The sequence below is a fragment of the Vicugna pacos genome, chromosome 3, assembly GCF_048564905.1.
Source record: "Vicugna pacos chromosome 3, VicPac4, whole genome shotgun sequence".
Taxonomy (NCBI): domain Eukaryota; kingdom Metazoa; phylum Chordata; class Mammalia; order Artiodactyla; family Camelidae; genus Vicugna; species Vicugna pacos.
The window spans coordinates 24467896-24494857 of NC_132989.1; the positions used below are offsets into that span (position 1 = coordinate 24467896).

At 34.6% G+C, this 26962-nt stretch overlaps 3 protein-coding genes and 1 long non-coding RNA gene across 12 annotated transcripts in view; 2 read left to right on the plus strand and 2 right to left on the minus strand.

Moving 5' to 3' along the window:
• Positions 1-19546, minus strand: part of PKD2L2 (polycystin 2 like 2, transient receptor potential cation channel) — a 41877-nt gene extending 22331 nt beyond the window's left edge. For 5 of the 8 annotated variants that reach the window (XR_012068154.1, XR_012068157.1, XM_072956994.1 and 2 more), the window contains exons 1-10: positions 19466-19546; positions 18648-18746; positions 16968-17101; positions 15213-15469; positions 12684-12905; positions 9766-9994; positions 8177-8347; positions 7707-7888; positions 2565-2685; positions 1416-1517 (exon numbers count right to left, since the gene is read on the minus strand). Coding sequence is in view for 6 of the 8 variants with exons in the window: in XM_072956994.1 (XP_072813095.1) it covers positions 1416-1517; positions 2565-2685; positions 7707-7888; positions 8177-8347; positions 9766-9994; positions 12684-12905; positions 15213-15469; positions 16968-17101; positions 18648-18746; positions 19466-19496 (1548 nt within the window). In the remaining 2 variants the exon portion in view is untranslated. Of the gene's footprint in view, positions 1-1415; positions 1518-2564; positions 2686-7706; positions 7889-8176; positions 8348-9765; positions 9995-12683; positions 12906-15212; positions 15470-16967; positions 17102-18647; positions 18747-19465 lie in introns of those variants that run through there. The other 3 variants (XM_072956995.1, XM_072956997.1, XM_072956998.1) reach the window with 3 other exon arrangements.
• On the plus strand, positions 192-16581 carry LOC140692654 (uncharacterized). Its single transcript, XR_012068241.1, has 3 exons — positions 192-235; positions 14589-15015; positions 16286-16581. It is a non-coding gene; the product is annotated as an uncharacterized lncRNA (long non-coding RNA).
• Positions 19547-21250: 1704 nt separating the features above from the next.
• MYOT (myotilin) lies at positions 21251-26159 on the minus strand. Its single transcript, XM_006204604.4, has 6 exons — positions 26000-26159; positions 25261-25393; positions 24029-24236; positions 22314-22479; positions 21697-21830; positions 21251-21482 (listed from the first exon to the last, which is right to left on the minus strand). The coding sequence occupies exons 1-6, from the start codon at positions 26080-26082 to the stop codon at positions 21310-21312; spliced, it is 897 nt and encodes a 298-aa protein (XP_006204666.2). The 5' UTR covers positions 26083-26159; the 3' UTR covers positions 21251-21309.
• KLHL3 (kelch like family member 3) overlaps positions 24211-26962 on the plus strand; it is a 231815-nt gene continuing 229063 nt past the window's right edge. For both annotated transcript variants that reach the window (XM_072956982.1, XM_031673028.2), the window contains exon 1: positions 24211-24359. In XM_072956982.1, coding sequence (XP_072813083.1) covers positions 24338-24359 — 22 coding nt within the window. In that variant the 5' untranslated portion in view covers positions 24211-24337. The remainder of the gene's footprint in view (positions 24360-26962) is intronic.

The following is a 26962-nucleotide window of genomic DNA, read 5'->3' on the forward strand; positions in this document are numbered from 1 at the left end:
CTTTGATGCATATAACCAACATCATAATCAAGAGATAAAAGATGAAAACCCACAGTTAAACTCATCGGGGAACATATTAATAGTTTTCTTTTTTTTCTTGGACAGAGTTCTTAAGCCCCATTAACCCCACAGCTGTTAGGACCTTTTTTGTGTGAACGGGCTATGGTTAGAGCCACAGTTATGCAGAGATGGGCAAGATGGTACACCCATGACTCTGCTACAACTCAAAAGTGAGGTAAGTGTGAGAGGACAGAGAAGACTCTACCCTGTCAGGGAGAATAGAATGTCAGTGAGTGAGCAGAGGGAATATTCCTGGAGGGCCAGGGAACGACATGAGCAGAGGCCCAGAGGAGAGAGTGAGAGCAAGCATGGTAAACAGCACTGTACTCAAAACATTAGCTGGGAGGTGCAGTGCTGTAAACAGAGGCATAGAAGGTAGAAATTGTACAGTTAAACAGTAATGAATAAACATAGGTCAGGGCTTTGAAACTTGAGAAGGCTCTTGAATGCCTGAGTAAAGAATTAGGCCTTATTGACAAGCACAAGGAAGATTTGAAGAATTTTTAACAGGGAAGTGATGTGATCATAACTGGGCTGGCACAGAAAAGAGGCTAGAACACTTAAGTATTGAGGGCCCTGCTGTAGTGGTGGCAGTTAGAATTCAAAGTGTCCTTAAGTTCCACAAATATGAGCAAAATCTACAGAGATGAACTTGACACAGAAGCCTTGGCAACAGACCATATAAGGGACAAAGGAATAAAAAGTTCAAGGTTTTCGAGCCCAGGGTTACTGAGAAAAGTGTTGCCATTAACAGAAAGTGAGGAAGATAAAGCACATGGAGTTCTGAGTTCAGATTGTTTATAGAAATACTAGCATCTAAATTGAAAACTTTTGGAGGGAAGAAAGTTTTATAATATCCAGTGGTGCTTTGCCTTTAGTAGATAGCTCAAAAACATTTTTTAATGTCATTTTCTATCTATTTTTTATTGAAGTATAATCAGTTTACAGTGTGTCAATTTCTGGTGCATAGCATAATGTTTCAGTCATATATATAGAGATACATATATATATATTCACTTTCATATTCTTTTTTCACTATACATTACTACAGGGTACTGAATATAGTTCCCTGTGCTATACATAAGAAATTTGTTTTTTATCAATAACTTTTGACATATTAAACTCTGAAATAATTTTGGCCACATTTTTAAAGCCAGAGAGCATTTTTTCCTAGTAGTGAAATAATGTAAATATGAGTAATACTGGACCAAAACAAACAAAAAAACCCCAAATCACCTCCTTACAAAAGCCCCAAACCTGCTATCACTTGGAATTTAAGTGTTATTCAAACTACAAGAGTATAAACCATCTAAGGTTGGTCTTAGAATTCTGATTAGGAGAAGAGTTTGACATACCTCTTTAATCATTTTGCCAACTTCAAAATCTGGGCTTCTGCCTATTGAATAGTCAGCTTTTACTTCAGAATAGGTATCATTAATTATTGCCAAGAACATGTTCTGGGGAGAAATATTCAAATAAATAATTATTAAAATAAAAATTTAGTTTAAATGTTAATGACTTTGACAAGTGCTGGGATTTGTAAAATTATATTTAAATTTTAAAAGTATCTCATATGCTCAATTATAGAGATAATGGCTGTGCAGACTATATATAATATAGTAGAATGAGAAATGTGTAGTGTGTAAATATGGGCAAGTAGGTGTATGGTAAATGAGAAAAGCAGAATGTAAAATAGTGTATATGAACTGGCTACTCATACATATTATACATTATTAATATTATATATCAGAAGAAAACAGAATAATGTAATTATATGTTCATAAGGGGTTTTTTTTCCCTTTAAAATTCTATAAAGCTGTTTAAATGCACAATTTTTCTAGGGCTCTTACAACTGCTAATGTCCAGATAACACAAACAGAATTGTGGAGAGGGTATTCTTACCCCCAGCCCACCTCTCCACCTTCTGCTGTGGCCCAGCTCTGTCACTGTGAGGACTCTTGCCCACCACCAGGGGATAACTGCTGTGCATGACAAAAAAATGTTCATGGAGGACAGTAGCAGAGCATTGAGTAGGAAGGCAAGGTTCCTTGATTAGGAAGGCCAAATAGACTTGTCCTGAATATATGTGAGAGACCCATCCTGGGGGACTCCGAAAAATTGCAAAGGTGTGAGCTTTCAGCTATAAGGGCCAAAAGCCATTGCAAAATGGGCAGAATATTAATGGCCTAATTCATACCCACTGGTATGAAATGTCCCAGACTGGAGAGACCTGGGACATTCAAATTATATGTGTGAAAGATTTAGCACATTCTTGGCACACAGTAAACACCCAGATAGTAACAATTGTGATCACGTTCTCTATAGGATAACTTGGAAACATTTAGACCCTGGGCTAGAGAACCTGAATTACTAGAAATCCATACCAATCTTAATAAGTGTAAAGTGTTCTCATAGCTAAGCAGTGTAACTTTTCTGAATTAGTAATTATATTTTTCTGAAAAATATGAACAAAAAGGGGAATATATATATATTGTCATTCTTACCAGCAGGACAAAGAACACGAAAAAGATGAAAGTGATGAAGTAAATGGGTCCCAAGATAAAATTGGCTTGCTGAATACCAGCAAAATTAAAATCTCCAAGAACAATTCGAAATTGTGCAAATCTTTTATGGGAATGAAGAAAAACATTAGAAAACATTATAAACCTTCTTACATACATGACAACTGATGTAGGTTACCACTTTGTCTAGGAAAGTATCTAGCTGCATATGGCATGTTATGTGGGTTTAGTTTTGTTAGCACAGAGTTCTATAAAACTGGATGTAGAAAATTCCCCTAAAGGTAAGACTTGAGGTACTTAAGTAGCTGAACAGATAGCTTGAGAAATGATGGGCTTCAGTTTATTTAACCAATGTGAACCCAGACTTGAACCTTAAGATACATGCTTACCAGCTGATCTTGACAGTAGCCTTCTTAGTCATCCCTGTGCCCTTCTAAAACTTAGAATACTTTGATCTTGTCCAGTGAGTGATTTTCAACTTGTATTTAGAGTCAAGAGTTATACAATTTCAATTATATGCTTAAATTTTGCTCATCTACTGAAATAAGGAAGCCAACAATCTTGTCACTTGCTATGTCTCAGACAAGTGCTGGTAATGATCCTCAAATAGGATTCTGAGGTTTATTTTATTTTCAGTAAGTGTAAAAGCTTGGCTTTGATGTGAAATTGTATCTAAAATATTATAAATCTTCATTTTATTAATTTTAAAGATGGAAAATTAAAAAATAAAGGCTTTAAACAAGCATAGTAGTAGAAGAGGTAGAATTAGGATTTCTTAGCGTAAAGTCTTTTATTTTCTCATCATTAGTTTGCAGTGGCATTGCCAGTCATACCAGGGATTTTTCTTTAAAGGGGAAACCTGGGAAGGAATTTGTTTTAATAGTATGTAGATACTTTACGTGATTAGTTAGTCAGTCAAAGGGGAGAATGTCTCTTCTTCCTTGTTGCTTTTGCCCATCACACAAAGGGAGCATAGGACTATGTACAGTAAAGGAAAAATGTATTCTAAGAAATCTATTTGGAGTCTTAGGACTCAGAGTTACCTGAAATTTCATCTCCAGTGCCTGAGACCTGACTAAATCATACTTAAAATATTTATCCAGCCTTTAATACTGGTTTGTAATGCTCTTCTACATGAAATAGAAAGAGAAATGCTGAATTGGAAGGAGACTATAAAGTTTCTCAACAAATCAAATTTCATTTTCCTCTCTGGCACATAAGAATAAGAAGTTCTGTTTTAGTGTTTTTAACTTAATCTTTTATCCTTGAGTTGCGTTTATGTAAGAAAAGATAAATTAAAGGTGACATTTCTCCTCTCCAGAAATTATCTCATTAACTAAAGCTTCCATTCAGTCCTTTTCTATGAGGAAAGTGTCCACGTATCTCTGCTCTGTAAATAACGTGAATAACAAAAACCAAAGCAATTTACTGAATGGTTATAATCATATGGGAACTGGAAACAGCAAATACAATGTAATTGTCACTTTTCTCCTCTTAATTGGTGCTTGGTTTATTATTTTTTTTTTCTTTTCTCCAAGCTAAAAGGAGTACCATGACTTTTCAGCATACAGAGTTATACTGAATGAAAACACTGTTTTGTAAATTCTTGATACCCCTGCTTTCTAGAGTTCTCTCTTCTTGAATTAAAATAGCTTACAGACTGTTTCATAATGTACCATTTATGGGTAATACGACTTCACAGTCTCTCACTTGAAGGCGTGACTGAGTGGTATTTCTAAGCATTCTCCAAATACTGCCTCTATTCCACTCTGTCTTCTTCTGTAATTCAGGTTAAACATATATTAGGCCTTCTCTTCCTACCTTTTATGTCCTTCTTCCAACATTTTGTCTGTCTATGTTGTTTTTAATTTTTTTTCCTGACCCTTTTCACTTTACTTATTCTGTGTCTTAAACCTGTCAAATGTGTTTTTAATCTCAGTTGCTATAATTTTCATTTCTAGACTTAATTTGATACTTCTTCAAATATGTCACTTTTTATACAATGCCCTTGGCCCAGTGCCCTTCCCTCCCCCTTCATTTCTCTCTTTTTCCCCTTTTGGGAGCCAGACATTAAAGATAAGGACATTCAAAAAATAACTGCATATATAGAGGAAATTAGAAAGTCAGCATGCATGCCCCCAAAAAGGCGCAGGTTCAGAAAAAACCTGATTAGAACTTAAGTTTACATCTGAGGCTGATCCTCAGCATGGAGACAGTCAGTAACAATAAAAAACAAAAACCACCAAACCCTGCGGAAGGGAAGGAATCTGATTTCCAAAATTTTCACATTGTTACCCTTAAACGTCCAGTTTTCAACAACAACAAAAAATGACAAAACATACAAAGAAACAAGGAAGTATGACCTTTTCAAAAGAAAAAATAAACCAACAGAAACCACCCCTAAGAAAGACCAGAAGGCAGACCTACTAGACAAAGACTTCAAAGCAACAATTTTAAAGATGCTCAGAGCTAAAAGAAGACATGGAGAAAGTCAAACTATGAACAAAAAATTGTAAATATCAGTAAAAAGATAGAAAACTTAAACAAACAAACCAAAATTCTAGTACAATAATTGAAACGAAAATTTGCTAGAGAGATTCAAAGGCAGATTTGAACAGGCAGAAGAAAAAAGTAGTGAACTTGAAGATAGGAAAATTGAAATTGAGTCTGAGAAACAGAAAGAAAAAAGATAAAAGTGAACAGAGCCTAAGAGACACCATCAAAGGGACTATCATATGCATAGGCACATGAAAAGATGCACAATATTGCTAACAGGGAAATGCAAATCAAAACCACAATGTAATGCCACCTCACACCCACACCCATTAGGATAGCTACTAAAAAAAAAAGCCCAGAAAACAAGTTTTGACAAGGATGTGGAGAAACTGAAACCCTTAGGCACTGTTAGTGGGAATGTAAAATTGGGTAGCCACTCCTGAAAACAGTATGGCAGTTCCTCAGAAAATTCAAAATAGAATTACCATATGATCCAGCAATTCCACATCTGGATATACACCCCAAAGAGTTAAAAGTAGGGTCTCAAAGAGATAGTTATACACCCATGTTCTTATAGCATTCATAATAGCTAGAACATGAAAGCAACCCAAGTGTCATGGACAGACTAATGGACAAACAAAATGTGATATACACATGCAATGGAATATTATTCAGCCTCAAGAAGGAAGGAAATTCTGACACACACTACAACGTTACTGAATCTTGAAGACATTAGGCTAAGTGGAATAAATCACTCACAAAAGGACAAATACTAGGTACCTAGAATAATCAAAATAGTATAGACAAAAAGAATGCTGTTTGCCAGGGGCTAGGTTAAGGAGGAAAATGGAAAGCTCTTGTTTAATGGGTATAGAGTTTTAGTTTCACAAGATAAAAAGATTGCTGGAGATAAATGATGGTGATGATTAAACAATATGAATGTACTTCACTGTACACTTAGAAAAGGTTAAGATGGTAAATTTTATTTTGTAAAAAAATTTGTATATTTAACACAATAAAACAATATATATATATATCAACTTAAAAAATAAAGACTTCAGGGTATAAGTAGCTTTGGATGCTGAGTTTACTTTTCTGGGTTCTTGCTTTCTGATTTTGACCCAGCTATTACTCACTTTTTTGTTAGTTCTTTAATGTTATCTATATTTCTTCCAGCTTTTAAAATTGTCCTGAAGAGGTTGATTTCAATAACCTAGCACATCATTACTAAAACCTGTTTAATTTGTGCCTAATACTTTCTTCCCTCCCACTATCCATGTAAGACAAATTTCCAAGGTTCTGTAAATTACAACATTTATATTTAATGTCCAGTACTACTTAGTTTTATTATTAAGTAACACTTGAATTAAGATCCTAGGAAAGGACCAAGAAGTTGTTAGAACTGCAAACATTATTCACTCAGGATAAACTAATTAGACTTCTTAAATCATAGATGATTTGAAGTTGGAAAGGACCATGGGGAGTGATTTAGTCCAGCCCCTTCATTTACAGATAAAGAAATTAAGGTCTAGAAAAGTTAAATAGCTAATGCAGAATTGGAAAATAAAATTATATCCTCTGGGTTCTAGTCCGTTCTTTGTACTACTGATTTAGTAAAGGGTTGTTTCAGAAAAAGTGTTAGTAAATTTCATACAGTTGGTACTTCAGTTATTTACATGTGGATGATGAAAAGAGGGTGACCTAAAGAATTTCTTTAGAGCAGAATTTTCCCAAATTAAATAAAAGAGATATGGACAAGTAAGTTTAGGGAATTCTTAAAGAAAGTTACTGTAGGTTTTCTCAGAGCCATATGTTACCATGCACTGCAAATTTCCAAAAGAGTGATGCAAAATTTCCCAAACTTACTTAAGTATAAAGCCATTTTTCCCCAAACAATCTTGGTCTAGATTCCACAGAACACATTTTGAGAACTGATATTTTACATCATCATAATCTTTTATACAGACAGAACTACTCAAAAAGAAAGAAAATTATTAAAATTACTCACTTTTAAAAGCCTGAAGGGGGAGGGTAATGGCTCAGTGGATGAGGTCCTGCATTCAATCCCCACTACTTCCATTAAAAATAAATAAATGAATTAAACCTAATTAGCTCCCCTCCAAAAATTTTTTTAAAATTAAAAAAAACCCTGAATGCTTTTCTAGGGATTCTTCCTACTCCATTCTATAAGTTTATCTGCTGATTGCTTTATGTATATAAAGCTATTTTAAAAACTCAGCTTTGCCAGATCAGCAAAAGACATCAGGTCAATATCAATAAAAGGATTCTAAAGATAGAGCCCTCTAAAGAAAACACTTAAGATTCTTTTGCCACAGAGACATGGAATCAATGTCTTTTGCCTTAGGTAAAAATTTCACTTCTAGTGGAAAGTGAAAAATTATTTTTCTAACTTGACCTAGTAACACTTGAAAAATCGATAGCAGAATCCATTTGGATCTTTCAGTGCCTAACTGTACTTTGAGTGTGACAGATATTTAGCCATCAGTGAAAATACCAAACCATGTTTAAATTTATTAAAAGTTTATGTCACTACTTATCATAGGCCTTTCCATAATTTTTTTGTTATAAACTGGAAAATATATAATTACCTTTGTACTAAGAGCTTACATGGAATTTTGAAAAGTAGAGAAGTCGTCAACCTGTGATCCAAAAAGAAGAAATCCTAACTGGGCATAAGCAAAGAATATTATAAAAAACATGATGGCAAATCCTACTATGTCTTTGATACAGCGGGACAAGGTTGTTGACAGCTGAGACATTGTCTTATTAAAGCTTATGAATTTGAATATCTGAAAAAGAACAAAGTTGAAATAGGAGAATATTACAGATTATAATTACTTAAAGTAAGTTAATTCATTTCAGAAGAAATCTGCTTCAAATTAAAAGAGATGCTTAATGATTCATAGGGGTGTTTAAGGCTTTGCCAGCAATCATTACAAAGTCAAACTACTTTTAAAATTACTGTATGGTTGAGAATATCCTTTTGTTTTTTCATGACTTTGTAGTTTAAGTTCCCATTTTATTATCTAATACAATAAAAGATATCTAATCTATTACATCTGATAAAATATAAATACCTTTATCCATGCAAAGAAGATGGTTATAGCAATTACATTATTGTAATAAATATACCAGTATGCAAGAAAATAGAAGTCTGAATATTTTTCAGTATTTTTTAACAGTTGTCCAAGTAAGAGAAAAATTTGTATATTATAGTATAAGTTGAAGAAAACGGCCACAAAACACAACTAAATGGGAAAATAAAAAGGATTAAATTAGAGACTTATTTCAATATCTAAATCTCCTGCAGCCTATGAAGAAACACATGAAAAAGTTCATCTAATGTTCAACAAAAAGGGAAGGAGAGAGAAGAGATAGGCTTTTACATAAACGGAAGTAAGCCCAAATAATAGACGTTTAAGGTAGTATGTTCATCATAAAAGTAGCAAAATACTGATTTTGTAGCCATCCTAATCTATCTGCCTGTTGGCTTCTTTTAGTCATAAAACACAAATACATCAAATGGTTATGTAATTCTGACTAGGCTGTAAGAGTTTCTGCTCCATTAAACTACATGATAATTAAGAGTTTAATAGTTTTCACCATGTAACACTATAAGAAAAATTTGTTTAGTTTCCCCCAAATAAACCCTTTTAGAGCTCTTTAACAGCTCTTCTACGATTTTAGAACCAGATTATCTTAGGTATCAGAGCTTATAACTGTCATGAAAATATTCTTTTGATTTCCCTCCCCTAATAAAGTACTCAAACATTTAATGCTATGCCCAATGTTAAGCATTACTGGGGATACCAGAGAGGTAGATGACACACTTTCTGACTCTGAGAAACTTTCAATTTGGTTTTGAGAAGCAAATATGTATGTGTGTATATATATATATAGGATTTGCTATAACTGAGGGCCAGTAAGACTGAAAGATCACATTGTACAAACCAGAATGTTTATTGGTTTTTCCTAAAATCAAGCTTTTAGGATTTTTTCCCACCCTGCCCACACCTCTATGTTTATTTCAGTATTTTCCAGTGATCAGAACTGGCAGTCTTTGGAGTTTCTTTTAGGGACTATTTCCCCAATTCTGGTGGCATCCTTTGTGCCCACAAGCTACCCTCTGGCTGCTCAAACCTTTTCTGCCTTCAGTATTCTGCCTAGGCTTGTCTTTTGCCTGTTCTTTCAAAATTCAGTGTAAAGAGGAAAGCAGATTTAGGCAACTTAGAAGAGTACATTTTACAGGAACTTGCCCAAGAAGTTCTGTGATTTTCAACATGAGGCCCTTGAAGAATATATTTTTTCTGAGTGGGGATAGGGAGACCTACTGTGCCTATTAAATCATAATACCTGTGGAATCACTTACTCCCCTAGGTTGATGCTAGTTCTCCCAAGGACTAAATCAGAAGAAAAAAAAAATACTGACTTCTCCCTTTTATAGGCATACCATTGGTATGTACTATGTCAGTTCATTTTATGATTTTTTTGAAGTACCGTCAGTTACAGTGTTTCAATTTCTGGTATACAGCACAACATTTTATGATTGATACTTGAAGCTTTTAAAACAAGTCCCAGATGAATAAAAAGTTCTGCTTTTTACACCTCCCAAATTGGTGCGTTCAGATGCAGTTCCCTTCAACCATGTATGTGACTATATACTCACCACCAAAAGTAGTAATTCTAGCCAGTTCCAAATACTTTTGAAATAGGCAGATTTAAATTCTTTTATTTTTTGGAGTTCTTGTATTGTGAAGACAAAAAGAAAAATACAAAATGCGATTTCACAGGCAGCAATAAAATAATCATAGTAGCTAACATATCTGAGGAGCTTCACAGAGTAAAACTGCCATGAAGTAATTATTCCTCCAGTTGCAGGAAATTCTGCCACCAATCTGTAAAAGGTTGTGAAAGTAACTGCATTTCAAGTATTTATATTTCAGTACCTAACTCCACTTAAATTTCTGATCAGTGATGATCTGTATTTTAATCAGTTATTTTGTATAAAATATGTTTTCTCAGTGTCATGGTCTCAAAAAGTTTCTAGAGGATTTACTTATATTTTAATGCTCCACTTTTTTTTTTTTTGGTAGTCTGAGTAGTGGTCAAAGACCAAGGTAAATGAGATGATGTGACTAGCTAGAAATTCATTCTATTCTGTGTTTAGATTGCTCATTCATAACTGAGATACTAAGTTATCTCCGTAGGAGAATGAGATGATGTTCAAGAACATGCTATACTATTAGTTACTGTTATTAGTCAGGACTCCATCCCCACAAATACAGAATTCTTGAATATTTCAGAGGAGGGAAATATACTCTACCCCTTTAGCTTTTAAGATACTTCTTGCTTCTAAATGTCAAGATCACATATTTTACTAAAGTGAATGTTTTCTGGTTACTGTAGGCACGGGATGTTGGACACAAAGATCTATATGCAAATAGAAGTATAAAAATTAATTCTAACACTACATACAAAAAGATTTTGAGGTAGTTCACTGTATTTCTGTTATTCTCTACAAATTGGCAGAAATTTAAGTAACCAGCACCTCTATCACAATATCATGATGTAATTATTCCTACCTAAAGATATTAGCAAATCTTACTGGTCCTGGAATAAGGTGCTGCCAAAAAAGACAGAAACAAGAATGAAACCATTGGTTAATAAGTAGAAAGCGGAACTATTCTTTTCCACCTTGCATATAGTAGGTGCACAATGTTGGATAAGTGAGTGAAGTGAAAGAAACTCAGTATTTTGATCTGAAGTGTAGAATAATATGAAAGGAAAAAAGATGAGCATTCAGTTCAGTTTCCCAGATATGTGATGTGTACAAAAGGAAAGTAAGTGGATAAGGTCTTAGCGTAAGCAATAGGCTCCCATACAACTACTGATTAGATATACTACCAGTTAAAAGTTTCAAAATCTGCTGAAGTTTCTAAAAAATAACATTTTAAAAGATAATATAAAATAAGCATAAAACCTAGAGACAGGAAATAAGGATTTAATCTAGTATTACAAGGAGTTCTTCATGTGACTTTAAGCCTATTACCTCAATGTTTTACTCTTATTTAAGACATAGAAATGATTTGTATTCTTCACTTTATCCCTATCAGGACTATAGGAAAGGGTGGGTAATGTTGGTAAGAAGCTGATTCCCTGAAAGAAAAGAAAATACTATAAAATAAAATGTATAATAATGTCAATTGGATGCTTAAGGTAGTTCATTTTTTTCCCCATTTTTATAAATTTTAAAGGCCGTGGTTATGTTTCACCATCACTGTTGCACAAGGGTAAAATTCTCTAATCAGAGTTAACACCAATTCCATATTCCACTGAGAGTAAAAATGTAAGACTCATGAAAGAAAAGTGGCTCATTGAGACTTAGTGGATACCACTGTTTACCTGTCTCAAGGTCATTATTCCATTCCTCCTTTCTAACAGAATTCTAATTGTATCAGGCATCCACTCATTCCCAAATCACTTAGAGGAAGCCAATTCAATACCCAGGCAGATTCAATCATATTAATCCTATTTCCTTTGCCAGTGGATTCTAGAACCCAGGCCTAAGCCAAATAGCATGGTCCAGGTTAGGCAGATGACCTAAGGTAATCAGACTACTGGAAAGAATTTTTTCTCTTTGGTTGGTTCTCCTTCCTTCTCCTCATGAGAGGATGTCTCTTATCCTTCTCTTAGGTCCAACAGGTTAGCTCAGGCATGTCCTTCTCATGCAATAGCAGAGGTGAAAGAGAACAAGTTTTTTTTTTTTAATTTATTTTTTAGGGGGGAGGTAATTAAGTTTGTATATTTAGTTTTAGAGGGGTACTGGGGATTGACCCCAGGACCTTGTATATGCTAAGCATGGGCTCTAGTACTTATACCCTCCCCACTAAGAGAGCAAGTTTTAATATACAAACCCATTTCAAACTGCTGCTTGTATCATAACTGCTGACATTCCACTGACCAAAGAAAGTCACATGGTTGAGCTCAGTACCAAGGTCTGGGGCAGTGCACCCTGCCCTGGGTGACAGGACACTGCAAGTTTACATGGCAAAGATGTGAAGAATTGGGGCCATTTTTGCAAATCTCTGCAGGCTCTCATTTCTAGGATGCTGACTGCTGTTACATATTGTTTGAAGTTTAAACTAGTCTACTCTTCAGACAAAAATTAGTAACTTAATAAAGAAGCTCATTCTGAAAGGAAATCAACAGGTTTGAATGATCTAATTTAAAGGAAGAAATCATTATATAAAAAACATAAAATAAAGGAAGAAATCATTAGGACTAAATGTTAGATCTGTCCAACTGCAGAATGATGAGAAATAAAACTATATATTCTTAAGTAATATAAAACTAACATACTATATGTAATTCTCCATGTTTTGGAATATATCCTGAAATAGTGAAACAATGAATGTGATGTTCCTTTTCCTTTTTTTTTCATTATTGGCAGAACTACATTATGTTTATTTTGGAGCTTATGATTTTAATTGCAGTACCAATATGCACAAACTGGAAACCCTAGTGAGGGCTCTCGGTGCCTTTTAAATTCTGTATACTAATAAGAGGTGGTTTTGAGTCACTCACCTGATGATGCAAAACAGATTTACATTAGCATTGTATAATGAAAAATCAATAAAAATAACTCTAGTTCCTCTTGTTATCCAGCTGTTCATTCGAAGGTTAATGAACTTGTTTAGAGTTTCAGATTTTGATTTTGATAAAGTGAAAATATATCCCCCATTTCGGTAAACACCAACAAATCCCCAGTGCCAAGGGGAGTTTTTACTAGGAGCAGAGTACTTCCATCTGTAGATATAAAAAGAATAATGGAGAGATGAGAAAGCCTGACTGAGATGTATTCTAAGAATTTAAACTAAACTTTGGTTCAAAAGTAGTAGTTACAAAAAAAAAGTAGTACTAAGTTAATAAGTATTATAGTAATTATGAAGCAAGATAGTAAATTAAGGATTTAACTTAAAAAGATTAAAAGTTAAAAGGATTAAAATTTAATATGTTTTCATTTTTTAGTGCTTACTGGGGGCACACATTGGACTAAATGCTAAGAAAAAATGTTTTTAAATCCATCTGTTGCCTCAGGGAACTTGAACTCTAGAAAGTGATGACTGATTATTTTTTCTTTAATATGTTATCCGTTGTCTTATGAGCTCTTTAGACTTTGAGTAGGATGAGACTACCAAGGGTTTTAATTCAGAAACATGTCTCAGCATGGGAAAAAAAGATGATTCATAGTCTGTCTTCTAAAGGTCATATACCAATTATAAATGCCCAATAAATACTTTGTTACAGTGTCTATCTTGTTATATAGGTATCTTATTTTAATGAAAGTACATGAAGTAAAATCTATATAACTAAATTTTGTTTCCATTCTATTTTAACTTAGCTATGGGATATCAAAAAATAAAGCCTTGTTTCTTCATTTCAGTCTCTATTCAGGCTCCCCAAAAGAGATCTGAGCAATTATCCAAAGATGGTCTGCTTAAACTCGTATTTCTATTAACAATACTATGTTTTCAGCAGGGAAGAAAAAAGTGACAACACTAAGAAAAAAATACTCATATTTAATGAAAATTCCATAGTTGTGTTTCTGAGTGTTTTCCACATGATTGTTCAACTGAAACAAGAACATCTGTTACACCAACCCTCTCCTACTTCCAACTTTTAATATTGTTTTTAATTAATGAACGTTGTATTTTAGAAATACAAACAAGCACAAATTGATTCTTATTCTGGTTGTTAGGAAATGACATGTATTATAATTCCAAATCCATAATGTTAATTTTGTTATTTAAATTATTTCTAACGTTTATGAAAATTTGGAATATTAAAATACCTAAGAGAGTAGTCTTGAGATCAAATTAAAACGTGTAATTAAATAGTTGACTTATCTTGTAATTGTCATTGAAAAGGAAATAGTGTATAGTACTATAACAGTTAAGAGAATGTGTCACCATACTTATGAATTTATTAGATTTGTAAGAATTAAACAAGCACTTTGTTTCCCTCAAAAATACCCAAAACTTATACAAAGAAAAAATTAATCAACAAAACCCACAAGGCAATGATTAATCCTATGGGGACAGGGGAAGTTGTTCAAGAAAGGAAATGTAATCATTATTTATATTTATATATAAACATTGACTAACGATTAACAAAAATTATAGTATAACTATAGGCTAAGAGGAACAGGAAGTGTGTATGTGGAGGGAGTGGTGTAAGAGGGACACTACAGATACCTTCCATGACAGAAACGATAGTTATGTAAAACTATAAAATCAAGTAATGGCAGTATAAGCATGTTATTTAGAAATAGGAAGTATATATAAGAAGAAACAACTAAAAGAGCTAAAAGTGGTTGCTTCTGGAGTGGGAATTATGGTTTGGAAAGGGTGGACCTTTGTTAATATTTTCATCACTTTGATAAATATCAAATTTAAAAAAAGATATTCTTTGCCTTTATGATTTTTGTAGGACCTTAAAAGCAACGATACAAGCAACTTCTGTGTTAAGGGGTGGTAGTGTCAGTGGCTCTGGGCTTCTACATTTTCAATATAAAGTGTAGACATGGGTCTACACTAGCATTAGCCTCAGCCACTTTGGAGAACAATGGCCATAACATCTTTGGCAGCATCATCAGATGCAGTGTCTGCAGAACACAACCGCCCCTTTTCAATACTGGCAACAATAGAAGATACCACTGAAATAAGCCAGAGTGAGAAAGTGGCAGAGTAAACTGAAGACACTCCCTAGGGATTCCAAGCAGCATTTGGGATGTGTCTGAAGGCATCTTGCCAGAGCCAGAAAAGCTGACTGAGAAATACATGCTTTGCCCTGTGTCCAATATGACTTGGTACTTCATCTCAGTCGGGAAAAAAAACACAACACTTTACATTCTTTGGTAAGCAAAAAAAGAACAGATTTACTCTTTTCTAAACACTGCATCTCTGGTCTTCCTTTGACCCTATTATGGAAACAGTCTCCTTACCTGCCAGACCTCTATTGGTATTATTTGGAAAATAAATATATTTTCACAATTCTTTGGAGATACAATGGTAAGCTGCTAGAAAAATTTAGGTGTAATTTTATACTACTTACTCAGTATCAAGTTTAAGGCCAAAATCAGTCAGATCTTCATTTTCAGAAGTGTATTTGTTGTAACATTCATTCATCAAGGACTGAACGGATGAATAGACCTTGCATGTGTTGTTACGGACTTTCAGCTGACGGACTCTGGGGACTCCTAAAAGTATGTTCTCATAGTAGATACGACTGGTGTTCTTTAAATCATACAAATTCTCATTATTGTACCAGGAGTCCCAGTATAGGCCTTCCAAAAAGGGTCCTTCCATAAACTTCATACAGAAAGATAAATGTTACGAGAAAAATATTTTCATGTCTACTGTACAACAGAATCTACATTCATAGTATTATTCATAAGAGTATAAAAATCAGTGATTTTGAGGATGAGTATGAAAATAAATTATTAACCAAGCAACCATTAATAGTGGTAATGATGATGATGGTAATGAAGATGGGCAACATTCCTAAGTGTTTACTATGTACTGCTCTAAGCAAGTACATAGTATTACAAGTATTACCTCATTTAGTCCTATAACCCTTCTTTTCCAAGGGGTATATTGAAAATTATTCTCCAATACATGAGTATCAGGACTGGTCATAGCCACCAGTCCTGACTTTACCTCAAAGTGTCTGTCTCCTGCCTCCCCCTCGCCCCCAGCTCTGGCACTGCTGACTGCTTCTCCTGGCTCTGCCTTTATCTGCTGCTTCTAAGAAATTCCAAGCCTAGGTTCACTTTTTTTTCTTTCCTGCCTTTGTCTTGTCATTGGACATATACTTACCTCAAGACGGCACGAAATAGGTGAGCTCCACATCTTGTCTCACGGGAAATTTCCTATCATTCTTTCATATTTCACCTGGCCTGAACCAATAATAACCTCTAATCATTTGCCTCATCTCACACTTCTTTCACTCTCAGGAAATGACATTATCCCCTTAGTAAGTTTCAAGTTCCCAGCATGGCATTCATAATTAGACCTCTGTCCAATTCATGGTTTGGCCTTTTCCACCTCATCGTCTATATGCCTTTAATGCCATATATAGCTCCATATGATGAGTTACTTATATTACACACTGTTTATTCTTCCTAGAGTGACCTGTTATTCATCCTTTATAACTTCAACTGAATTGTGATCGCCTCTGGAAAACCTTCCTTACCTCTTCCTCGTATGTCCCTATGTTTGTGACTGGGATCCCTGAAACGTCAGTTACCTTAACTGTGCTCTCCTCATAATGTGAAGATCTTGCTAAATTAAGTGTAATAGAAAAAATAAGTCTGTTCCAATGCTAAAGGAATGATTCTCTTATGCAATTAAAAACACTATAAAATTATATTTTGTATATGTACTCTTTATTATATACTGTACATTACTGTAACACACACACACACACACACAGAGTACAGGGCCATATACCAAAACCACATATTTCAGTTTATGAGCAATTCAATGAATTTTTAAGAGTAATTTTCACTATATACAATTTTAGACAGACTTTGGATCCTAACCCCCACATAAGTCTCTTATTTCTCAAATCCAACGATGTTAAAAAAAAAAAGGTAAGTATCACTTTTTTAAGGTTATAAGAACTTTACCACACTGAGAATACCGGTTCTCAATAAACACTGGTTGGTTGATTCTAACAGTTTAAAAAAATGACATTTATTTTTACTCATTCCTTCAATAAATATGAATCATATGCCCACACTATATGCCAAGGACTTGTTCATACAATACCTAAAACTACTTCAACAATAGTCACATGACACCTTACCTTCCAAAAGTCAGTTATGCTGTGAATAGACTTAAAGTTGGTTCTTTCTTCACCAGGCACAGAAGTGTCCAAAAATAGAGATGACATAACTTTGTTTAAGTAATACATATGTGGGTTTACCATCCCAAAAGCCACTAAAGAAAAGAATTTTTTGTTTAAAACCTCAGTTTATCAGGATTAAAAATGTACTTCTAATTTGTTCCCCATTTTGTTCTGAAAATTCAACTTTATTTTTCTAATTATAAAAGTAGTAATAAAAAACTAAAATAGAAATACACAAAACAGGAAGAAGTTTCCTGTAATCCCACTGTTAAGAGTTAGGTTTGGCATATATTCTTCAGAGTTTTCTAAATGCATACACATTTATAAAGAAAATAACTTTATTTTTACAAAAATGAGGTCACTTTATACATATGACTCTGCAAACTGGCTTTTCTCCAATATTGAGAGTAGGTAATTTAATGAGTAGTTAAGGTTATGAACTTTAAATTCAAACAAATAATGGTTTGAGTCCCATCATAGGGATATCTCCTACCTCACAGTTTTGTTATGAGGAGTGAGTGAGATAATTCATGTGGAACATTTAAAACTTATGGTTTAGCACATGATAAATTAAAAAGAATATTAATATTCTTTCTTACTCTCTCTGGGTATGGGTGGATGGGTTTTAGAGCAGGGTGTAGATTAAATGTGTATTTTTCTTTGGCTAGAAGCCCTTTATTTTTATAAATAATACATCTTCACTATCACTCCATGACACATGAGCCTATGCCACTTGTTAATATTGAATATTATTTTACTGTATGTACCAAAATATTAAACAAACCCTCGGATATTTAAGTTTTCAATTCTTCCAAATTATATAAAGGTGTTTTTAAAAAAAAGTCCGTGAATAATGAGATTATGAATGATTTTAAAATATTTTTTCATTCCCCTATGTTCTGTAATAAGCATTTAAAAACCAACCTAAGATATCTTAATTAATAAGATTGTCTGTAGCTGTCTTTTTAATCAAGATCTGACTCAAGCTCATCCCTGTAATACTAATTAGTTAACAGATACGTAACTGCCACTATGTTTGCTGTACCAACGGAAGTCTGGCCACCGAGCTTACATCTAATGTATGTTGGGTGCAGTAAAGACAAAATGCTCTTTAGTAACCGATTAAGTCAATGCCCACAGATAGGAGGAATGCAAGCTGAGATATTTTCTGGTCTTCCCTAAAGATCTGCATTGATTCATACCTTCTGTTACTCAGTACTAACATATTTTACTATTAACTCTGCAACAGGCCAGGGAAAAGAATAAAGCAGACACCAAGATTAACTTCTTTAGCCTCATTTGTAGTTTGACCTATGAAACTAAAGTTAAGCTAATGTACCTGTATGGCTGTAAAAGAAATCAAGAATTGGCAACTCAAGGGAATAATTATATTCAAGACAGAACTGCCAATGTTGACAATGAAAGCTTTTTATTACATCTGTGACCTAAAGTTTTGCCCCTTAAGAAATGGAAATAGTGTTAGTCTAAATGAATTTAAGATAATGTCTAAAATGTGTCACTTTTTGAGAGGTTTCAGAAGTCTGAAAGCCTATGGTTTTATAAAGTCTCTCTGTTTTACTTTTCATCTCCACTTAACTTCTTAGTTGAAACAGCGTCTTCATCTACATGTGTACTTACATATACATAAGTTTATTAAGAAAATAAAGTAGAGTAACAACTCCTGAAGTGTAGTACTAACTTCTTCTTCCTTTCTGTAATGCAGCTGTTTCGGAGTTCCTATGAGATATAAAACAAAATTTTTCCTTACTTTATTCTTAATTCATAATGTATATAAATAACGATGGAGAAACACCGGCGCTTTTTAGCTGTTTACACTGTGTGAAGGAAAGTTCCAATGGCTTCTGGTTACTGTTTAACTCTCAGTTTTATGGGGGAGGAATAATTACTAACATATCCCATGGTGACAGTTGGCAATCATTTTATGGCTGTATACTAATGAATTTTAGAACACGGTTATTTCCTCACCAGTCTTGCTTTAAATTTAAAGAGAAAAATACAAAGCAAACAACCCCCCCACCCCCCGTCTCCATCTATGCCTAAACGTTTTCTCCTTGCGGCAACACTGCTTCTCGGGATGGCTGGCTCCTGCGGGATGGGGGAAAAAGGAGTCGGCCTGGGGTTCTGCCAAGGCCATGACTCCCTACATCAACAAAGGCCTTCCAAGGCCAGCCTAGCGAAAGTCATTGTACAGCAAGTGACAGCACCCAGCTCCAGCTTTGGGCAAGGGGCGAGATGTCCCCTCAGGGCTTCAGTTTTCCTGTCTGTGAAATGGGACCACCTTCCCTCGCCGCTTCTCAAGGGGAAGCTGTCAGAGGTAACTGTACTGGAAGTCATCTCTCTCATATGGATACAAATGGGACTACAGAACTCCCTGCAAGGTATTTGGTATTGTCAGACCGGCCAAGCCCCGCCCACTCCCTAGGGACACCCCTCACCGCCTCTGTGCCACCTGGACGCCTCAGCCATGGCGGACTCGGACCACAACGCCAGTTCCACCGCCTCGGGCCGGCAGCGGCTGCGCGATAGTCTCGCGGAGCGCGCCGTAGCTCATGCGCCTGCGCGAGACCTCCAGCTTCACGAGGGGCGCGCGCGGCTCTAGAAGATACCAGCGCGCGTGCGCACCGAGGGCGCGCTGGAGGGGGCACCGCCTGAGGGCTGGCGAGGAGTTGCGGCGCTTGTCTCCTGCGGAGGACCGACTAGGGCAAACCTGTTTTGAGTCTGGGGTTAGTCATAAAAATCGTCGAAATTAATTATAATGGGCCACTCTTTCTTGACTAGTCTTAACATTGATTGGCTTTTTTAGTCTTCATACCGCCCCTTTCTGAAGGTAGGTGTTTTGTCATCTTAGGTCTGAAGAAACACGCGCTGAGAGGGTAAATGAGTGAAGTCCATGGCCCGTGGGGCAGGGTCTGCTGGAAGGGTGGGGACTCACATCTGGCCCAGAAGCTTTGCAAAGATGAGAAGGTTTGTAAACCAGCTATAGGAAAGGCCAGACAAATTAGGCTATAAATTAAGGCATCCACAAGCTCTCCAGGTTGTGGGACAGGAGGGAGTCTCAAGTTAGTAAAAAGAAAAATAAAAAGGAATTCAGTGGAAGGCCCCAGGGCAGCCAGCAAAGAACCTCAAGCTGTTTTGGAAATAAAAGAAATGAAGTCACTTTTTTTATTTCTCTGAAAGAAATGTAGAGTGATGTTGATAAATGCTGTTTTATGTCATAAAAAGCAAAACTAGGTCACATGGCAGCGAGAGTCAAAGACTACCAATGATAAAAGGAACAGGAGAGGTCTAGCAGAAGAGAGACGTGAGAAAAAGAAAGGGCTACTGGCCTAGCTTCAGAATAGTTTAATACAAAGATTTGCCCTTTCCTGTATTTGGACTCTCAGAGGCCAGCAAAATTATGCTTTCTAAAGTAATAGGTTATCTGAACTAGAAATGTAGGAGGAAAAAAACCCCAAAATATAGGTATTCAAATTTACATTAAATATAAGAATTAAGCAGATGACCGCAGACTATTCTTAATCCGTTGAACTCAGTAGACTCAAAGATCTTGAAGAATTAGAAGCCTATTTGGTTAAAACGAAATCACAATTTCAGGAGAGATTCCATCATTGTGGTTGTCTTTGAAGTGCAAACCGTGGAAAGTCTAGTACAGTTTCAGGAGGAATTAATTGAGCTGTAAGTGAACTTTACCAAGACAAGCTGTTCTACAGTATAATATTGTTGTTCTTTTGAAGCTCGTTATGCATAGGTTTTGTGGAGTGTCATTTAATATATACAAACCAGAAGTTTTATCTTAAAGATCTAGACTTTCGTGAAGAGAAGACAGTCTGTTTCAAATGTTTGAAATTTTATTCTCTTTTGACATAAAACTAAGGAACACTCAGATAATCTATACCATGTTAGTATTCCTATCAGAGAAAACAGGTAAAACAGTGTTTAGAAAGCAGTACCAGTAAATCTCATTAAGCATTAGATGTATTTTAAAAGTTGATGTTAATTTATAACCTGTAATTGTTAAATGTGTATGACTTCAATGTTAAAATCCCACATTTTAAGATAGTCTTCTACAGTTACAAACCCAGATTTTCTGTAGACTTTGAAAACCAGAGAAGTAAATAGAATGTGCAAGAGTCAAAGGGTAAATATTATATATATATATTAGTTATATTACCTAATTAAAGCCATAGTCTGTTAATACAGCTATGGATTTATTTCAGAAATTTAATTGAATAGATTACTAATAGTGTAGTTGTTGTGTTTTACAATGTTGGTGAAGTTATTAAAGTTCTTCACTTTCATAGAGTCCAGATTGAGCTGCCAGACGCTGAAACTCTCCCTCAGGGTTAAATGCTTGTTTCACATTCAGACCTCTCCCATTAAGTGCTAAATATTTGCTGAAAGTTGGTCGGACACGTAACTGCTTAGGAGCTGGAAGAGTTTGGTTTGGACGGGCTGAAATAGATCAAATAAAAATTAATTTAGAAAATCTGTTCTAAACAAATGAGTTGCACTAGGTAGTGGTTATCAGATAGGAGAAGGAAGAAAAACTGATTATGTATGCGGAGAATCCCTCAGATTTTATACTATGCTGAGATTTGTGTTTCTTATTAAGTTCTGGTTAAGTTCTCTGTACACTTGATATAACACTTTTAACAGTGTGACATACCTGTAACATCTAATCTCGTGTTACATGTGGTCACTCCAGCTTCATTAACTGCAGACACAGTATACCACCCAGCATCTTTCTTGTTTACATCTTTTATCAGTAAAGTAACTCTTCCAGAGTTATCATGATATAAACTGAAAAAAAGCAAAAAGTCAAAGTATAGGAATTACCTGTGAGAATTTATTTATGATGCCTCTGACCTTCAGAGTCAGACTAATAAGAGGAAAAAAAAAGCATTTGGAATTTCTGAAGCTGTATCTGTTAAGTGACAAATAGCTCTTGATTTTCTTGAATTAAAAATCCACCCCCAGTCTTACTTATATCATCTGTTTCCTTGAGCCATCTTCTTTTATTGTTAGTAAAAAGTTAAATCCTAGCCTACTTGGGCCCTTAAATTTCTGATTAGTGGGATCTGGCTTAATGAGGTTTGTTATATTTCTATATATATGAATTTAAAGTGAAATATAGTTGATTTACAATATTGTGTTAGTTTCATCTACATGTTTTTAAAATTAGACAAATTGAGGTCACAAATGCATGCCCTTTTTAATATATTTCAAAGTATAACTGGATTCACCCAAGTAAATTATAGTTAAGTCTAGAAATACTTATCCTACCTTATTCGATCAGTGTTGAAGTGTACCATTTCATTATTTCTTTTCCAGAAAAGCTTTGGTGGAGGTATAGCAGAGATTTGGCATTCTAGCTTCACTGAGTCTCCCTCAAAAACTTTTTTACTCTGTGGTTTGTAGATGAACATTGGTGCTCTCCTGTGTTCTTTTGCTACATATTAATAAAAAATTCACATATTTGAAATACAAAAATATTAAGTCAAACCAAGGTATTATGAAATTTGTATGCTGAGATAAAAGTTTTAAAAAGTAGTAACAAATAGTATTGGAAGCTTTATATTTCAGCTTTACTTAAAATAACATATAATACTCTTGTGTATTGTATACTTTCTAGAGTTCTAAAACAGTAATGTAATGATACACTGAATTTATAACCATGTTTCATTCAAAGAATTTAAATCATATTCTCATTATCTCAGCTATAGGGAGGGAGCATGAGTGGTGGAAAGAGTACCAACAGTTTGGGTTCAAATTCTCTGTTTACCCTACCAGCTGTGACAAATAGGGAAAAATTTTGTTTAGTTTTTCTGAGGCTCAAGTTTTATCTCTTGTAAAATGATACCCAAGTAATGGTGACTGCTGTGCTCACCACAGCACAAAATTATTGTGAGGATCAGTTGTGATAATGAATGAAGAAGCACTTTGTAAACTATAAAATAATATACAAATGTCAGTAATTATTGTGTCTTTTCTTCAAATAGCTGAGCAAAAAGAAGAACTGATACTATAATACTATAACCTTAGCTTTTCTAAGGAGATTATAAGGAAATTGGATGGATGCCTGCAAAGGTCAATTTCAGCTCTAACATTATAGTATTTCTGAAGCTATTGGCACGAAAAGGATTTGCCCTAAACTTAATCACTTGAATTGTGTGTGTGTTTTTTAAAATTCCCAGATCACTAGTTTTTCCCTTAAACTGAGATCCCTTATTATACCATAGAATAATCTTAATGATTTTTCATTGATCTGGGTAGAATACAAACTTAGGATTGTCCATCCTTTAACAGTGAATTATGGCAAAATATCTCTTATGTAATATCATGGTTTAAGTCACTACAAATGTGATATATTTAAAGCACTTAAATTGTAATATTTTAATACAGGACATCAGTTTTATGAGAACTGCCTTAGTAAAGACAAACTTGAGACATGAGTTTTGCCATACTTGTTTTCTAAAGCGAGTAGGCACGTTTTGTTGTCGTGATTATAGATTAGTTTCCTACTAAAGAGAACATAGCCTAAGGCTAAAATTTGGCATTTATTCTTCAGTTTTGAACTATGCATGATTATAACAATTCTGTAAAAATGTGAGTCACATTGATTATTTTAGGGTATAGACCAGAGAAATGTTTAGACTAACATTTTTCATTTTAGGGCCCTTTAATCACATCTACAAATATCATATATGTAGAAATATATCTAGAATATACTACCTTCTTTGGTCAGTCTGAAATTGTACCTTTATTTTTCTTCCAGAAAAGCTTTGGTGGTAGATCTGTTATTCTGGTTTCACTGAGTTTCCCTCAAGAACACCGACCCCTACACACCATGGCTTTTACTTAAAATTGGTGTTCTAATGGGTTGTATAGTATAGACATTCACCTTAAATATAAAATCCTTTGGACTTTTCTTTTTTAACACTTTTTTTTTAATTCTACAGGATTTTAAGGTGCTCTCTCATATCTCTTTGAAAGCTTACCCAGGACGTCCAGCTGCACAGTAAAGGTGGCTTCTCCTGCTCTATTCTTGGCAACACATGCATAAGCCCCTGCATCTGAAGTTCTGACCACTTCAAAGATGAGTGAATGAAAACCCTTCTCAGACACTATCATTTTGTGAAAATCATCTGATTGAACTGGTCTTCCATTGAGATACCATGACACATCAGGAGCTGGGAGTCCACTCACCTAAAAATGAAAACCCAAGGAGATGATAGAATTTTAAATTACAGATTACTGGAACCCATTTGTCCATTTATGAATTTTAACAATTCAGTATCTGAGTGAAAATGCAAAGCAAGAACTTAAAAGGTATTTTCTTTCAATAATTTTTAACAAAATAGTAGAAATTAAAACTTAGAATTAATATAATATTTTCAGACTACCTCAAACCATGTCTACCTCTTTGGTATACAACCTCAGATCTCTTAATTACCATATTAAAGACATTAATTAATGTTATATTGGGCTCCACAAGGAATATGGAAGTCATATGGCTTTTCTGGCTAATGATAACTGCAAATGAAGTCCCAGAGGCACATGTATATGAGGCTTGCTGATTTAAAGAATAACCTTTCCAAAACAGAGTGTTCTTGAGCTGTAGTTTTGGTGTATAAATGGTAGTTCAAGTGTTTTTGTATATGTCTTAACAATGAAATCCGTACACTGACTTTCATTCATAAGGAATCTGGAAAAACATTTTATAAGAAAAATTTCTCCAAAATGAGGATAATAAAAATGTAGGTGTTTATAAAAAGTTATTTTAGCCTGAAGAATTCTTCTAGGCCGAGAGGAGGGTCACTTAAATTTCTTAAAGGATAAGGATTAAAGAAACATTCTACCTTATAAATCCTGATATGATAGCTTTACTTATATAGAGTATTTATTAGGTGGTAGGCACTGTTGTGAGTACTGTGTACCTGCTAACTCAGTTAATCCTCACACAGCTTTATGAAGTAGGTCCATTTGTCATTCCCATTTTACAGGTGAGACAGAAGCATAGAGATGTTAAATGACTTGTCTAAGGTTACAAAGCTGGAAAGGGGCAAAGCCAGGATTCTAACCCAGATAAACTTAGCTCCAGAGTTTTCTGTTCTTATCCATAATGTTTGTCAAGCTGTGTAGCAAGCTATAAAGAGGAGGAGGAGTTTTTTTTCAAAACTTAGTATCTCGCTGTTAATTTTTCTCCAGTATTTTTGAACTTTTTTCTTACTTTGAAGTCCATTCTGCAGAATCTTCCTTCTTCAATTGACATGTTCTCTGGCACTTGGATGAAACGAGGCGGGTAAAATTTCTCCTGGATTGCATCTTGATCGTTCACGTCTCCCCTTGAAGATGATCTACTTCTACAAAAATATTTTAATAGTGACTATGCAGGAGAGTTGTCATTGCTCTTCCTTTCACACAAATACAGTTTAGCCATCAAACTTGAAACCTCAGCATCTATACTATTTGATCTGATAGTGTCATAACAATGGCATGAGGCTGCAGAGCTATATTTAGCTGTGGCATATTTGAGGATTATTAGAAATAGTAGCAATTTAGAAACATCTGGTACAAATTATACATCCTTGTTTCTTTTGTACAGTGCCATGAATTGATAAAGAAACTGATCTCTTAAAATGCAGAGTAGTACCCTGTGGACAGTTCTTGTCACATGCAAAGATTGTATAATTAGAATTGAGTTTCCACTGTCATGAGAAAGTTGTTCAACATGGAAACATGGTCCTGGCTTATTTGACCAAAACATTTAAAAAAATTTTCTCTGAGATAGTTCTGATAATTAACAGATAAATATTTTGATCATCAACTTGGACATTAGAAAATTTACATTGTTTTTTATAAAAGGTATGTAGGAAGGTTGACGGTTCTATAAATACAATGTTTTTTAAGCTGAAAACATTTTAGGTAGCGAAATATATATTTCTTTAAAATTAAAAAAAGAATTTTACCTTACTTGTGATGTAGGAACTTGGAGTCGAGCATGTTCTGAATGATGCTGCTTGAAATTAAAACAAAGTGATAAAATAAACATGCTGTTGTTAGCTTGAAATGGAGCAGAATTAAGTAGTTGTAGTTGAAAGGAACGTTTTCTCTGTTGGCTGTATTTGTACTGTCATGGTTAGTTCTGCTTAGTTAGCTGTTAAGCATTTAAAATATAGTGCTCTAACCTTCTAGTACTCTAGCAAGAAATCACCAGAATTGAGACTTTTCAGCAGATATGATTTATGAAAAGTAGCTTGACTTTGAATTGACAGTGCCTCATTTTTTAGATGACTATTTTATGACAAAAGATGGTGAGTCCCTTGGTGTATTTGAAATGGGAGCACATAGTACAGATTGTCCTTTGGTAAAACAGGAATAGTCATGAAGTCACTTGTGTTGGCAGTAGATACAGGGTATTATGCCTACTGCTCAAAAGTGGCACCAACAGCAGTAAACACATATTAGACTGGAAAATACTTTTCATTTTAGCTCATGGCAGTAAATCCAGTGGACACTGTGGAAGCTATGTGTAGAGCTATGAAAAGCCTTTGAAAAACTATTAATTACTTCCTGCTTAATAAGTGTATATTTAATTTAAGCAACTGTCTTTTAGGATTTATATCTGAGCACCAGAAAATTATTTCTATTTGAGAATAAAATCAGGAATTGATGAATATTATTATAGAATTAATTATTTAGTTCCTATTTTGCATATTTCATTGTGCTTGGCATAGTGAGAGATAGAAGTGGAAAATATAGTCCCTACCCAGATGTCTGAAAAATGGCTGTATAGCAACACAGCATATCAGTACAAATAATTTATTTTGGGATTAATATGTTTAATGTATTTTGTAATTTTAAAACAAAATTCTTACAACTATAACAATTTTTGGCTAGCCTTAAGTTTCTTTAAGCAAAATGTCAAAACA

Excerpts from the sequence above, each read along its gene's own strand:
- MYOT (XM_006204604.4), bottom strand. The coding sequence starts at position 26,082 with ATGTTTATTTTATCACTTTGTTTTAATTTCAAGCAGCATCATTCAGAA. Across the intron at positions 24,237-25,260 it reads TCTGCAGAATGGACTTCAAA|GTGAGTGGACTCCCAGCTCC; the intron begins GTAAGAAAAAAG and ends TTTCATTTTTAG. Across the intron at positions 21,483-21,696 it reads CACGAGATTAGATGTTACAG|CCCGTCCAAACCAAACTCTT; the intron begins GTATGTCACACT and ends GATCTATTTCAG.